The 16,028-nt window shown below is 44.5% G+C and overlaps 1 protein-coding gene across 3 annotated transcripts in view; it reads left to right on the forward strand.

The window, feature by feature from the left end:
* The first annotated feature begins 2,189 nt into the window (after positions 1 to 2,189).
* The window catches only part of LOC142584739 (uncharacterized), a 103,841-nt gene continuing 90,002 nt past the window's right edge, over positions 2,190 to 16,028 (forward strand). For 2 of the 3 annotated variants that reach the window (XM_075694966.1, XM_075694968.1), the window contains exons 1-3: positions 2,190 to 3,924; positions 13,566 to 13,695; positions 15,347 to 15,508. In XM_075694966.1, the coding sequence (XP_075551081.1) occupies positions 2,407 to 3,924; positions 13,566 to 13,695; positions 15,347 to 15,508 (1,810 nt within the window). In that variant the 5' untranslated portion in view covers positions 2,190 to 2,406. The remainder of the gene's footprint in view (positions 3,925 to 13,565; positions 13,696 to 15,346; positions 15,509 to 16,028) is intronic. The other variant, XM_075694967.1, reaches the window with a different exon arrangement.

Consider the following 16,028-nt stretch of genomic DNA (forward strand, 5'->3'; position numbering starts at 1 on the left):
AACTTACGTACTCAGCAAGTGTTTTCACCGATGCGTCTTTAAATGTTTGTATAGTCTCACGTTTAGGAAATTGATTAAAAACTTTACGTAGCTGTGAAAATGCTGCTGCGCTGCCCCAGAGTGCGCTGTGGAGACAGTGTTGCCACGACACATTAAAAAATAGTAGTAGATTTTTTCGCGAAAGATCAGTAGAAATCAGTAGATTTTTTAATTTCAATTTTTGCACTCAGTTTATGAGCCCACGAATTCAGCGCTTATATTAGTACTCTGCTGAAGTATTGTAGCTTCCAGAAAATAGTACAAAAATTGACGCCGAGATTCTTAGCGATACTTTTCAAAAACCCGGGGATCCAGAGAGCCATTTTCAAGCACGATTTTAAAAATAGTGAAGCCCTCCGATGGCCTATTCAAAGGCGTCAGATGGTAGTTAGTACCTGAAAGCTTTAGAGTATAGTATCTTCCAGACAGGGGTAATTGGAGATCACTGGGAGAGGCCTCCATAGAGGCCTCCGTGCTGCTGTGCACATAAAAATAGGTTGGTCATGATGATGATGATGATGGTTTCATAGTTGTGGGGTTCGGTATGCACCCACTTTCAGAAATTCACCGCCTCACCTTTTTCCATAGAGCATAGAAACTCTATGCCTTTTCCCCACTTTGCTCAAAGACAGAGTTAGTGCCACGTTTGATGGTCTGGAAACGCAAGAATTTATGTTAACCTCGAAGCCAACCACGTTTTTTTTTTTCTCGCTAGGTAGCATCACATTTATATAACCTCTGTAACCTCTATAATCATCCATCCATCCATCCATCCGTCCTCTGTACTGAAAAAGTTGCAGATCCCGCTTTCGTTTCAGTAGAAAAGCAAGAAAATCAGCAGATTCAAGCGCTTCATCACTGAATCAGCAGAAAATTTTAAAAATCAGTAGATCTACTGATAAATCAGCAGCCATGGCATCACTGTGTGGAGTCCTTAGTCCAGGGCCGCAGCAGCCCCGGCCGTCCACTGCGCTCTATATTAATCAGCTGTTGCTGATGAGTAGTTGTAATCAGCTGTTGCTGATGAGTACTAATTAATTATTAATGTGAACGCATGAGGCGATGTTAGCGCGACCACATGATGGTCCAAAAAAGTTACGGGAGCCCAAGTGAACCATTCGAGGCAGTTCACGACGCCAGTCAAGGCAGAGTGAATTAGGCGAAGTTAATTAAGGCACAGTTAATTAAAACAGAGTTAATGCACTCGAACCCACGGTCGTTGAAGCCTCGACCTTTGGTGGTGGCAACGAATTACATAAATAGATGAACTAATTTATTAATGAATGAATTAAGAAGTATACCAACAATTATTGGATAATTATTAATTAATAATGGATTAACTACGCATTACCTAACTAGGCGGATTTATAATGATTTGAATATATCAAAGCTACGGCAAACATTACCTTGGTTGTGCCCAGCTACGCGGCACTCGCATATTTTAAAACTGGCTGAAGTTAGCTGGGACACACGGTATATATGCACACTCTCAGCACTTCATTTCGGGATAAAAAAAAATGAAGCTAGCACTATTTCTTTCATCAGAGCACCACATTCACTAATGCAATGTTTAAACCTGCGTGAGCTTTGCTCCCTTGCGAGCAGATTTGCACATCCAAAGTAAGTTATCGCTGCAGGAACGGAGCATTAATATGCATTCGCGTCACCAAATAAAATTGGATGATACGGCCCGTAAACTCTTCAAAACGCACACGGCATTTAAAACGCATAAGAGTGTCGCGAAAGTGCACCGAGACTGCAGCAAAACACGCATGTATACAACGCGCCAAAACACATAAACAACGGACAGTGCTTCGTCGCCCTGTCCGCGCCGTGCTGACCGAGCAAAGTGCGACAGCAGCGCCACGAGATGCGAGGATCGGTGGTGGGTCCACGCAGTCACGGGAGTTTGAAATGAACCTAGTCTACTAACGTTGGGTTGGAGATACTCTATTTCTTCTTCACTCCGCCTCATTAGATAGTCTTATCTAATTAATCAACTCCTCAAATATTACAATTAGATGAAAAGTGTCAATAAGAAAATTGTAGAGCGACATGAACAACTCCTGATATAGCTTTATGTTCCTAGTTTCGTTGCCTGTGGAAGGTACAATATCGACGGGGCATGCGGCACCCCTGAAGCCGTAGCCGATCCAACTCCGCAAGCGCTGCGCCATATTGTTTATGCGGTGCAGTACGTCTGTGACGCATTCTATCAAATTTCGTGCATAGAAGACCAACAAAACGGGCGTTTTCGTCGTTCATACCGTGATTCAGGAGCTCATACAACTCACTCAGCGGTAAGTCAAGGTAAAGAACTGTAGACTCTGTGGAATTACGAAAGTTACGAGTTTGTGAAACAGTACTATGCCTCCGCGCAAAAATATTGCGCGCCGGGGTCGTAAGTCGGCGACTCAGGGCAGATGTGCGGGAACGCCTGCAGCGTGCGCATCCGGCACGACAGAGCAGCTGGAAAGCAGCAAGCTAACAGCTGCGGTCGTAGTCGTAGAGAAGCTATCTGATTCTGTCGTCGCCCAAAAGACGCCGGCGTTGCCACGCAAGGCGCCCGCCGAGGCTTGCGCCGCCATTGAGCCCAGTGCCAAGAAGAGCAAGCTGTCGGCCGCCCTGGCTGCAGAGCCTCAGCCCGGGCCTGAACCGGCGGATTTGGAAGACGGGGCAACCTACGACAACGTATCGGAAGACGGGGCAAGCTACGACTACGTATCGGAAGACGAAGAGGCCGAAGTCGAGGAGGAAGACGCCACGTGCGAAGCGCTGGTACTTGACGCCGACGACGACGAGGGCGGCTCGCCGCGGCCTAGCGACGATCAGAAGGCGGACGACGAGGACCACAAGAGCGGTGCGGAGGAGGACTCCATGCCTGCCGATGCTGAGAAGAACACTGAAGATGACATCGAGGAGAACGCGGACGGTGCCGCCGATGCGGATGCAGAGGAAATGTGCGACGAGGCTGCACCGGACGACGAGTGCGGTGTCCGTGACGGGAGCGCGGAGAACGTTAACGGCGAGGAGTACGCGGAGGTGGAGTCTCAGGACGGCGAAGAGGAAGTCACCGAAGTCATCGAGGAGGAAGGAGAGGAAGAGAACGCCGCATGCGGTGGCGGAGATGGTGTGGAAGAAGGAGAGGGCGCTGAAAATTGGCAAGAAGCAGCCGAAGGCGCGGACGAGGAAGTGGAGGAAGGCGCGGAATATTACGAGGAGGGCGAAGGCATAACCCAGGATGGCGAGTGGGACGAAGAGGTGGAATGCCTCGACGCTGACGAAGCCGAGGTCGTCGATGACCTGTACGATGCTGAAGGTGCAGAGGGCGAAGGCGGCGAAGCATACGCTGGTGAGGAAGAGGGACAGAAAGGTGACGACGCAGTGTGTGCTGAAGAAGATGGACAGGGTGACGGGGATCACGTGATGGATGCGCCCGCGGTGCACGATGAGACAGCTCGTGACACTCCGACAGTGCTTCGTGACACTCCACGTGACGGAGCAACGATAGAAGGTGCTGGTGAGGATGAGACTGAAGGCTCTTACGTGCGCAACGATATCGAGGGCCAGGGAGGTGAGGGAACCATGGACGCCAGGGAAGGAGAGGCATTGGCAGATGAGACAATGCCAGCTGATGACGATGCCAAGGGTGAGAGTGCCACGCGTGAACCGGCAACATCTGAGCCTGCTTATGTTTCAGAGGAGGCAACCGTGGAGGTAACACAGCTGGCGGAGCTGTGCCCCACTGTGGTCTTCGAGCAGCCCGAGATCATCACTGAATCATTTCGCAACAGCATCCAGAGATCAGTACAGCTATTCATTGAGCGGCTGCTGCGTGATGCTAAAGAGTCGGGCCCAGTGGCACAGTATGGAATGGCGAGCCAGGTAAGTTTTGTATGGGCTTCTGTGTACAAGTGTGCCTTTCTGGCAAGAATTTGTGGCATCTTAAAAATTGGTAGCAGATCTTGCAAAGCATCTCAAAGAAGTACTGACATAAACTTTTTGTCTTGTTTTTACTACTTTATTGGGTAGCTGCAAACCCAGTAATTATGCTATGAAGCTTGAGTTCACTGGGACAGCAAAAATAAGTGCAATACCTTTTAATGCGACAAGTTCAAACGTGGGCCAAGAGCAGCATGACTTCAGACATTGTAAAAGAAATCCATACACGATCTTTGACAGCGTGAGCATAGACAAAGGGCAGTGAAAGGGGTGACAAATGAAGACAAGTGCTGCTTGCTGTAGGCCCAGTAAATACACTATGAAGCTTCAATTCACTGATACCGCAGCAAATAAATACAATACCTTTTAATGCAACAAGTTCAAAACGTGAACCAAGAGCAGCGTGGCTTCGGCTGGGAAAAAGGCAACCCATAGTGCTTGTCTTTTTTTGTCACCTCTTTCATCCTCCTTTGTCTAGGTTCGCGCTGTCAAACATCATGGATCAACACCAACTAACCCATTTGCATACCTTAACCCATACACCACTGAAACCTAGTCTTACGGTCTCGTGGTACCAGATGCCACTTATGCGTCCACACAAGCTGTGGCCATGCTGCCGAAAGCAGAGTCCTTTCAGCACTCGATGGGACAAGAGGGGAGAGCATGTCTTCCTGCATTTCCAGAACTTTTTTGCACTGTTCGGTGACAGTCATTGTATGGTCTTCAACCACCACACCCTGCCACTTCCGCTTTCACTGATGTGATGAGTCTTCTCTTTCACATCAGAAGCCACGCACTGTGGTTTATGCATGTTTTGAACAGGTCATAAAAAAATTGCTGTAATTAATAATTTGTGGTGCTCTCAAGAAAGTGTGGCTCCATTCCTTAATTGTGGAATCAAAAGCTATTTAAATAGGCAAAAAAAATTAATACACCAAGCTTTTGTGTTAGTCCTTTTTTTTTGTGTTAGAACATCAACTGGCTCAAGATAGCTCACTCGAAATCCTATGCTTTATTGAGAACTGAAATGAGGCCAACGGCAAAGCCGCTGTAATGCTGGCACAATAGTCGCTCACGTCCATGTGTTCTGTGCTCCACTATGCCTATGAACAGCGTCAGTTTATAGCATTGGTTGAAGGTTTCACCCAGTCAGGAGCATCGTGGTACAAAGGGGATAGCCACAAGTGTAGGGATACCATTGAGATTCTGCAGCTGCGTCTTCAGGTATTCTGGCTCTAAACGTGTTTAATTCATTTGTTAGGGCACAAGTTAAAGCAATTACATCGCCATCAATGAATCCAACCCCAAAGCCATAAATTTGAAAGAAGTCTGCTCACTTGAGCTGAACTCATTTACCTTGGCATCTTCAGAATTTGGGCTTGCTTGGCACTGCAAGCTGGTGTTGCAGTGAATATCTCTGGTGAAATCACAGGCTTGAATGTTAGCATCGCTGTGAAACTTGGACTTCCTCTTAGTTCGGTAGTTATTGTAGTGCTTCTACAAAGACAGACTTGTTGCCATTGGGTGTATTGCACACAAAAACAATAAGAATGCTATTAATTTTATTAATGCAGATAGTATTGTTTGCCTACTTCGGCCGTTTTTTGTCTGTCTCTGTCCTTTTAGTCTCTTATGCCGACCCAGTGAACAAAGTTGTCTAGCTGCTTGGGAAGCTAGGTATGTGCTCCTGGCCGTGATGCTGTTGTCATTCCACTGTCATCATTTCATGTGATCTTACTCTTGTCATGCCGTTGTCGTCACACCTTCTACCCCAACCCATTCACCCAAATTAAAGTTTAATAGCTTGTGCCAGTAGGTATGGGCTCGTGGTCATTGCTTCGCCATCATTCTAGCTTTCCCATCCGACATTCATTCGTAATGCTGTTGTCACACCATCATCATCATAGTCTCATTGCATCATCGTCATTACGGCTTTGTCCTCTGACTTACGTAATGTTGTCGTCATCAGGCCATCATCGTCACAGTCATACACAGTCAGGGTATGTTGTCGTCAGGCAGTCGTTTTGTCGTTGTCGTCAGGCAGTCGTTTTATCGTTGTCGTCACTTGAGTAACATCATCCCATTGCCATCAAGTCGTCGTCCTCATACCGCCTTCGTTGTTTCATTGACGTCAATCTTTGTTATTGTATTGTAATCGTACTGTCGTCATTCAATCGCGATTATGGCACTCTCCTCGTGTCATCGTCAGTTGCTATCATGTGTCCATTGTCAGACCATTACGATGCCATTGGGGTCGGGCCACCATTGTCACTCCTACTACGTCATCCGCCTCGTCATACTGTCGTCGTCAAGTCAGACAGGCTTTGTGCCACACTCATTATCATGCCATTGTAATCATACACTCGTCATCCCACTGCCCTTATGCTGTTGTCTTGTGTCGCTGTCATACAGTCGTCATGCGTTTGTGGCCGTACTGTTCTCGTCATGCCATCGTTGTCACGCTGTCAATCCACCATCGCTATCGCTTTAGTATCATCGTCCCATTGCCAACATGCCATCATCGTACTGTTGTCATCATGCTGCCGTCATTCTCACGCTGTCATTTCACTATCATCATCACTTGAATATCGTCATGCCATTGTTATGCCCTTGTCACCATACCACCTGTGTCTATCCATCGACATCATTTCTTTTTCATTATATTATAGTAATCATGCTGTCTTCATTCAATCGCGACTATGTCGTCGTCTTGCTGTTATTGGTCACACTGTCTTGGTAGTGCGATGGTCGTCATTCTCGCTTCATCTAGTTTTTATTTTACCGTCATGGTCACACCATTGTCGTCACCTTATTGTGGTCATGCTGTTATCGTTAAATCCTTGTCATAATTTAAGAATCACTATCTAATTGTCGTCATGTCATCGTAATTGTATGCCTTTGTTGTTATATTGATATCATTGCTTCATCCTCATTCTGTCATCACTGTGTCATTGTCATACGGTCGGCGTCATGCCTCCAAGCTCATGGGTGACCTTGGAAAGAGGGTGCCTTAACAAAGTGGGAGATTATCGGAATATCGTGTGTATAGGCAAAGTAACGAAAGTCTCAGAATTACTGCTTGACATATTCAGTAATCGGGACTTAAACAGTACTGTCTGTCACTGCATAGCTCAGTAGCTATTCGCATTACCGGCAACAGTCGTCGTGAGATGAGTTCTGCCATTTTTTTGTGGCAGCATCTTACCTTTACTGCTCAAAGAAGCTTGTTTCATAATAGCACTAATTGATTTGTGCTTAAAGAAACAGTAAGTTGGAAAGCTTAGTTTAAGCTGGTCTGCTGAAGTGCTTGAATAGTGAAATTTCCTAAGCAAATTTATATATTAAAAAGAAAGAATGGACCTTCGAATACGAAATCGAATATCAAATATATTCTTATTGCTACAAGTGAAATATGAAGTTTGTGTGGAGTCTGCTTGTTAAAAAAAATAAAAAAACATTGGGCTTGATTCCATTATTTCATACATGCACTGCTGTTCACAAGTGGGCATACTGTCAGTCGAGAAGGTTGCATATGAGAAAAGTGATTGCATCTGGCGCTCCATGATAGTGACAATAGTGAAATGCGGGAATGTCACATCACCAGATGTTTAATGAGCAAAGGAAAGCAAAGGTGGCAGGGCAGTCTTAATATTATACACTTTGCTTTAATTGAGAAAGCAAATTTTTGGGCCGGCCAGAGGCGAGCAACCTTTATTGAATTAAGAAAATTATTGCGCAGAAGTTATCTGCTTCATCTGTTTGCACAGCAACTGGTGCCTCTCTACAGGAACCACAGCTTGCAAAGCTGCAACAAAATCATTTACAAATATTTCTCCCGGAAGGCTCCTATAACGGTTGTTATCCTTTATATTTGAACGGACATGAATATTTGACAACTTCAAGTAGCGAATTCTTAAACAATATGATTTGAATAAGAAAAACTGTTTGATTCATATCTTCAATATTTGTGTACCCTGCTGGATTGTAAGGCTTAAAAGGGCATTTTGATAAAGAATGCAGTAGAACAAAAGCGCACTATGCCAAACATTGAGCTTTCTTGTCCCACAACTAATTGTTCCGTGTTACTCATAAATTGCAACATGTTCTCTCAGGTGATTAGTGAGATCACATGTTAACTAATTATCAAAGTACTTACTGTGGTATCTGTAGCGTGGGACTCTGGATTAATTTAGACCACCTGAGGTTCTTTAACATGCACTCAATGCAAGGTACACAGGCGTTTTTGCATTTCACACGTATTGAAATGTGGCCAGGAGTAATACTTGTGGCCTCATGCTTAGCAGTGCAAGGCTGTGTAGCTGCTAAGCCACCGCGGCGGGTCATGGAATCTCATGTAACTGATATCCACTGAAGAAATGTACGTTCCAAAACAGATCATTTTTAATAATTCCTTTATTTATAGAATTCCTAGAGTGCTCTCACTGGTGTTATTGCAAAGGGAGAATGCAAAAGCAGGTACATCAAATGCAAAAATAATATACACACTAGTCATATACACAGGTGCTTGGCATGTAAGTGCCTCAAGTGGCCAGTCGTCTGGCAATTTTGCTTGCATTTGGGGGTATCTTTCATGCTCAGAAAAACACTTTTAGGTAGCATGTATCAAGCAACCAAAAGCTGTATGGGGAGTTTTTGTGTTGTCCTATAATTTTTTCATGGACACTTTTTATCCAGTTATAATATTCGAGTAATTAATTAAGACTACTGATCTAATTAGGCAGAATGCGAAAGATAGTCTGAGTATCTCCAAGCAACTGCAAACATTACTTTAGTTGTGTCCAGCTATGTGGCATTTGCATATTTTTAATGTTTGGCTGAAGTTACGTGGGGCACCGTGTAACAGTACAACACTAAGACCATATGATAATGAAGCAAACAGACAAAAAAAGTCAATTCAACAATTCTCAGAGCTACAAAAATATGCCCAATAAATATTAAGACACATAGATTAGAAAATGAGGTGAACAAACAAAAATGAAAGAAGAGTAGAAAAAATATTTGGAATATTGTTGAAGTCAAGCAGCCTAGTAGATACATCATATATCTCAGTATATCTGCTCATAAGAGATACGTTTCTTATTGGCGAGTTTACTGGCAAATGCTATGGCATCTGTGGATGCTGCAACGTGTGGACATGTTGGCGTACACCTGGCAGTATTCTTTAGCCTGACCACAAGACTAGACGAGTGACTTGCAGGTGAACTCACTTTCCCTGCACCTACGGTTATGCCGTCACATACTCCATGACCAGCACCTCGGCTGCGAAGTGCATTTTTTTTTTTTTACATCCTGCATTCACGTAGAGTGTACATCAGTGTAGCGCGCCATGTACAGCAGAGGAATGTTTGGAATGGTTTATGCAGAGCACCAGTTCCCCATTTTCTATCGTTGTCTGAAGTGGGTTGCAGACCGGGATATGTGACGGACATATGCATTGACAGTGTGTCTGGGACAGGACACCATTGCCTCCGCTGAAGCTGAAGTTTTTGTATATTAATGCAATAGAAACTATCTGCTATAAAGATAGTGCAGATATACGCACACATTGCTGCACTTAGAGGGGAGAAGGAGGAGAAAGGAAAACATTTATTAAGAAAATAAAAAAGAAATAAGCAGCAGCAGTCTTCCTGCCTGTGTGGGGCTGTTCAGTCTGTTGAGAGCAACACATTGCTGGGCCTACAGTTTGCAAAGCTAGGACTGATGTATGGCGTGCTCCGTGTGCTGCATGCAACTGCAGCAGCCTAGCACGGCTAGTATTTCAGTGCAGATGGCTGCGTAGGACTTGCTTCCTGGTTATTGACCCCTTTAACGTTCGCTGCGAAGTATTACCCATGCCACGTGTCCTCCCGTTATGATTATTTGTGCTCCTAATGCATTCTAGGCAAACTTCCACTATTGGGTTCGTTATAAAATGTTCTACAGTAATGAGCACTGAAAGATATGAGCAGATAAGTTTTATTTAGAATGTCGAGCAGTAAATTTAATTTCAGAACCCTACCTGCCAGTCACAAATTTATTTTTACATGGAACACCAAGAAACACTCTGATGTGTAAACAGTGTTACTTTGCTTTTTATGCTCCAACCTTTCTCTTCTTTCTTTTTGCACTGGACATTATGCACTGTGGTGACATGTTTTGTTTGCCAGGGTTCGGTAAAAAAAAATCATATGGGAAATGCCCATGCGCTGCTTTGGAATGGTTGTGCAAACCTTCCACAAATGTCAACTAAGCATAGATAAATTACATGCACCATGAATTGAACACACAGTGCCGTCTGTTGACATTTCTAAATGTACAAAGTGAATATTCACTGCTGCGGCATCTATGAATAGTTTTAAAATGAACAGTACCTCTTGTCTGGCTAATTACCAACTTTAGCTATATGACCCCCATTCTTCTGCCCAGTGGTTCTTTGGCTATGGCTGCCAGTGGGTTAAAAGAGTCCTTCTGTGAACGCCATGTCTGTTGGGCATGTCAACCCCGTGTGAAAAAGGAACTTTTGTCCTTTAGGTCTGCGCACTCAAAGATTGTGAAAAGAGGCATTGCGTCGTCATGTATGGAATTGGCTCTTAAAAGCTCGTGTCTGCACAAGATGCAAGAAAGTTTTGATAATCAGATCAGCCGACTTTTGGCAGCAGGGTTCCCTATGTCGCTTTTGACTGCCGTGGTTGAGGCTCTGATCCAGAGAAGGAAAACCACAAAAAGGCCGGCCACCGAACCTGAAACGCGAAGGCCTGCGGTGGTCCCTTATATTCATAAGGTGACCCATCAACTCAAGAAAGTTGCTTGCAGGCATGGTGTTCCTTTGGCAATTTCTGCGCCAAACAAGCTTTCAAAGCTATGTTCCCGCACCTGCGGAGAGAGCAGAGGAGGATGCCAAATTCGGCATGGTGCCTCATACGTGTCGTGCGCTGTCGGCGTGGTACATGGCATTCCACTCTCATGTGGTAAGACATATGTTGGCCAGACAGGGCGTTGCGTCAATGAGCGACTCAGGGAACATGCACAAAAAGTAAAAGTAAACAAAAATGTAGATAGAGGAGCGCACCTTGTTGCGCATATAAACTATTGCAGCAATTGTGAGGCGCGACTTGATCGGATGGCAATTCTTGGCAAAAGCAAGAATGAACATGCGCGGCTTGCCTTAGAGGCCTACCACATTAAAAGACAAGGCAATAATTGCATCAGTAATACATCTTTGATCCAGCACCCATCAGAACTTTAATTCCTACGTTTGCGTACGCGATAAATTTGCAGATGTCAGTAGTGTATTCTCTGCGCCTGCATGGTTGTGTGGTCTAGGTATACAGTATATATATGCATCGACGACGAAAGAAAACAAGTTGTTAGTCAGCGCCAGTGTGTGTCATGTCTATCTTTTTGTGGTTCGTCTTAGGTGTTTGCGCTGTAACTTTAAGTTCAGAATAAGAGAGTCTGGTCACGAAAATGGTTCCTTGCATTTTTCTTCCTTTAATAGTTACCTACCATGTAGTGATAGTACAGTGTCAGAATTCCTCAAAGGTGTGACAGAAAGCATGGAGCATAATGAGCAGTACGTGTATTTGTGTAACCTTCGCATTTGTGACTTCAGATTCAGTACATTGTATTAGGCTAAATGCTTGCAACTTGAGATGTTCTTGCAGCGTTTATTAGACCAAAATGTTTTCTAATTTTCCCAGAAATCACATTTGTCTAAAATCACAGAAGTAAGTTTTTGCACACATACATGATCATTGTGAAGTGTTGCCTCTATTTTGCAATATTTCGTCAGAACACAATAATTTGGTAAGTCGCAAAGCCATCTGAAGCCACAACATGGGAAGGGACAAAGTGTTATGTTCAGCATCTGCTAAACCAATTTCAATGATGCTTGTTGCATTTAAAGGATGTCAAGTTCACTGATTGTTGGGAGCAGATCTTTTATTTAAGCTGCAAATTTTTTTGCAAGAATTTTAAAAATTGAGAAAAGCATAGAAAAATTTTAATTGTAAAGTTAGAAAATATAAATTGGCAATAAGCAAATAAAGTTACCGAATTATACAACATTTGATATTTCAACTGGACTTGCACAATAGCCGTTGAAATTTTATGTAAACTACACAAATTGCATTGCATTTCACTTTCGATGATCAAACTGATAGTTTATAAAATTGAGCTATCTGTTTTTAGTCCAAAGATATGGAGTTCTAAAGCTTGTGCATCATGTTTTTTATTTGCCGATTACTGTCAATTTAAAAAAAATAATTTGGGCCCTAAATCAGCAGTTCTTCTGCAACAGGCGGTAAAACTGAGCTTTCTCTCTTGAACGCTACAAATTTAATTTAGGTAGGGCCAGCGGTTCCCTGGTAACACTATTTGCGCAATGCACATATAAAGCTGTCTATTTTAATGCAAACAGACTTTTCAAAGATCTCCTGTGGTGAACATTGTAATTCTGTCATGAGCTGGATTACTAGAAAAGGTGGAGACTGCTTGCAAAACAAATTGCAGCTTGACATTACATAGTTAAGAAATTTTGCCCAGTAAATTAATTCACTTTATAGCAAATGTTCAACTTGTAAAATTCAAGAGCTTATGTGCCTGAAGTTTATGTTGAGATGCATTGATGTTCCAGTTAGCACTTAACACTTTTCCACAGTGGTCAGTGGTTCTTTAATATGAGTAGGGAAGGAACTTTGTGGTAATGGGCAGAAAAATTCATCGAATTCCTTTAGTGAGCAAAAAGCCATTGGGTGCCTGTTGGGCTTGCCCACACCAGGAAACAGCTGCAGTGCCAGAAATATTATGTAGTTGGCCGAACTGTGGCATTTGTGATGAATGGGACCTTGTGGACAAAATGTTCTGCCTGCTTGATGGCCAAGTGGCACCGACTGCAGTGTGCTAGCACCATAGTACTGTAGTGTGGTAGGTAGCTGGGCAAGTAATAATAATAATAATAATAATAATAATAATAATAATAATAATAATAATAAAACACCATGGCAACCACGCCAACTTGGAGGCCATACAAATCAGTATTCTTTAATGAGATTGCAATGTTACAGACACTCGACATGCATTTGCACCAATGGTGTCGTTATGCTGCCCGGCTATTGATTGGCACATGCAGTGCGTTTGGCTCCAAAAGCAACCAAGCCAAGTGGGTGCAGCGTCGCGCTTTGCTCAGCCGGGTCTGCCGGAGCCATGCTGGCTTCTTCCACTGGTTGGCACATGCGCTGTGGGAGCACCGCACTGTGGCAGTGCCTACACCGGTCTGAGCGAAACGGGCAGTAAATGTCAAACTAAATTCATGTAATCCTTTCTTTTTGACGCTGACAAATGCTCTTACCTCGTGCACCATTGAGGTGTGACACCAGCAATGCTGCTGGAATGCCAGCATTCTGAGAAGTCTTCATTCTGATGCCAAGCTGCATTGCTGCTTTCAATGGTTGAAAATTTCTCAAGTGCTGAAGTCTGCTGATTTGCTGGATATGTTGGATATGCTGGTTACTGCTGTCAGTTTTTTGGCTGGGCATAGTTTAAGGCTCCGTCGAGTCCACTTCTTTCTTTTTGCCTCTCTGCAGGGTGAGAAGGCGGCGTACGGCTGCAGCCTTTGCAATGTCCAGATTGACCAGCCCGAGCAGTTTGACTGCCATGTTGAGAGCGCGCGGCACATGAAGCGCCTTCGTTGGATGTACTTCATGGGTCTCAATAGTGAGTTGACGGGATAGATGGATGGACGGATGCTGTGAGCATCACCTTTGAAACGTGGTGTTCGGTTGTGCCACCAAGCTCTTGTTCTTATTTTGCCTACTGTCCTGCCTATATTTTTGAGACAAAACAACTATCCCCTGTTGTTGGCACCACCTACTGACTTGCACGTTTGTGGAGCTAGTGTTGCTGCTAGGGTTCAAGTGGTCATTGTGTGTGCGTTGTGGTGTGCGGGAATTATTGTAGTTGTGCAACAAGTTTTATTTATTTCGAGATACTGGAGGCCAGTTGGCTTAGAGGAAAGGCATGTCTTCAGTACGTGTTAAATGCTTTAATTTCAGCAAAGAGAGGCCGAAAGCATTGTTTTAAATGAGGGACACTAACGGGAAACACTGAATCAGTTTAAGCTTGATAAAGTATTCAAGAACCCTACTTTCGTTGCTTTTGCTGTAGTAAGTAGATGATTAGAAAATAAAATCGTGGTCAGTTTCATTTTTTGAATTTTGTGTCAATGCCTTGGAGCTGGTACGTCAGTGTGATGCCACAGATTGCAATTAGTATTTTCTTGCACTTCAGTGGTTGTGGTTCTTTAAAAATGTTTGAAACTTCACATGTTCAGTGTTTAGAATACAATTTTTAGTGTTGAAAGTTACTCCGAGCAGACAGCTTCATGAGGTCCAGGTGAGGTGGTTTGAGAACGTCAGGCAGGCGTAGCCTATCATTTTTGCACTTCTTCCTGGCTTATTCTCTAAGCCCCTTCTCATGGCTGTTTTAGCATTGTAGGAGGGTAATTTACTAACAGAGCTCCAATTGCTTTGCTCTTTAGGGTCACTTTGAGGAACGTAAAGGGCTCCAAACCATGTCCGACATTTTGTGGACACATTTAAATAAGCACAAGCACTGTGTACAAAATACTGCGACGATCGTCTCTGGCAAGCACAGCGGTGCGTGTGCCCCAGAAAAGCCACAAATTCGAAAAACTATTCCGTCTGTCTTTTGATTGTACCTAAGTCGTGATGCCAGCAGGGTGTCGCCAAAGTAAAAAGCTGTTGATTAGTCAGTTGATGAGCGATGATAGCATCACTGTGATTTTAGACAGCTCTCTTCTGAGAGATAAAAAAGGTTAGGGTGGGGGAGCTTGACCATTGTGCGCCACTAATCTTGCGATAAAGCTTCCATTTAGTCAATGTCGTGCAGAAGGGATGGACAGTGGAGGAGCCTTTCTTCTGGTGTGTTGAATTGAACCGCAGCTTTGACAGCACTGCGTGGAGTTGGCGAGAATAGGTGACGAGGAGGAAGTACCTGTGTGAAGGGCAGCAAAGGAGATCAAGAAAGTACAGCGGCTGCTTAGTCATACGTCAAACGCCCGAAACTTTGCTGTTAGGGCATTATCTTACAGAATTATTGTGGCTTTGTGTTCGTCGTGGACTGGTACGCAGCTACTTCTACACAACACATTCTTGAGCTCGGGGTGGCCTAAGGGCCCATAAGATGCGATGGAGATGGTAAACAAATATTTTTGCAAGTGATTAGAATCTTCTACCTACTGTGTCCAACAACAAGGCAGTTGCAGTGTCTCGAACTGGTTTCCCACAAGCGCCACTGTTAATAAACAGCGCCCTCTCAAGATGCTGCAATGCTGCTGGTCACGCAGAGGAGCCGAGCAAGTACTTCTGCCGCGTGTGCCGTATTTCGATGCCCTGCCCGGACCACTTGTTCGGACACCTGCGCAGCGAAAGGCACGTCTGCCTCAGCAAGGCGCTCAATGTGCACCCGGCCTACACCGAGTACCTGCTGCTCCAGCAATATGCCAGAGGTGAGTCAGCCTTGGCCCGGTGCATTTCTTGTCACCTCTCTCGTTGCGCTTTGTGCCCTCCCCTTTCGCCTTTGCACATGACAACTGTACGCGGGTTCCCTTAAAGGGCCCCTCACCAGGCCACATAGCAACTTTGGTTATACGCCGGAAGTTGTTACATGCCCTCTAGGGGGCGTTCTGTCTCAAGAATTTTCCAAATTAGTTCGTTAATAGCCAAGGTATAAATATTTCAGTGCCGCGAACCCATACATTCAGGAGATTAGGTCCACGGCCAAGCGAGACACCATCTCCGCTTGCCCCGTCTAGCCTCCGCAAGCGAAATTCTTTCCCTCCATTCTCCCTTGCTGGACCTCGAGGATCACGTGACGCATACATCACGGAACCTGCCTTCATTCTTTTTCCCTGGCTTTTTCGCTGCGTGGCGCACTTCCTCTGATGGTGTCACGCTCGAGCTGTTGCGATTGTCTAGTTTCGTGCAGCGCAAGATATTGCTCACTGTGCACGAGGAAACCTGACTAGC

The sequence above is a fragment of the Dermacentor variabilis genome, chromosome 6, assembly GCF_050947875.1.
Source record: "Dermacentor variabilis isolate Ectoservices chromosome 6, ASM5094787v1, whole genome shotgun sequence".
In the NCBI taxonomy this organism is placed as follows: domain Eukaryota; kingdom Metazoa; phylum Arthropoda; class Arachnida; order Ixodida; family Ixodidae; genus Dermacentor; species Dermacentor variabilis.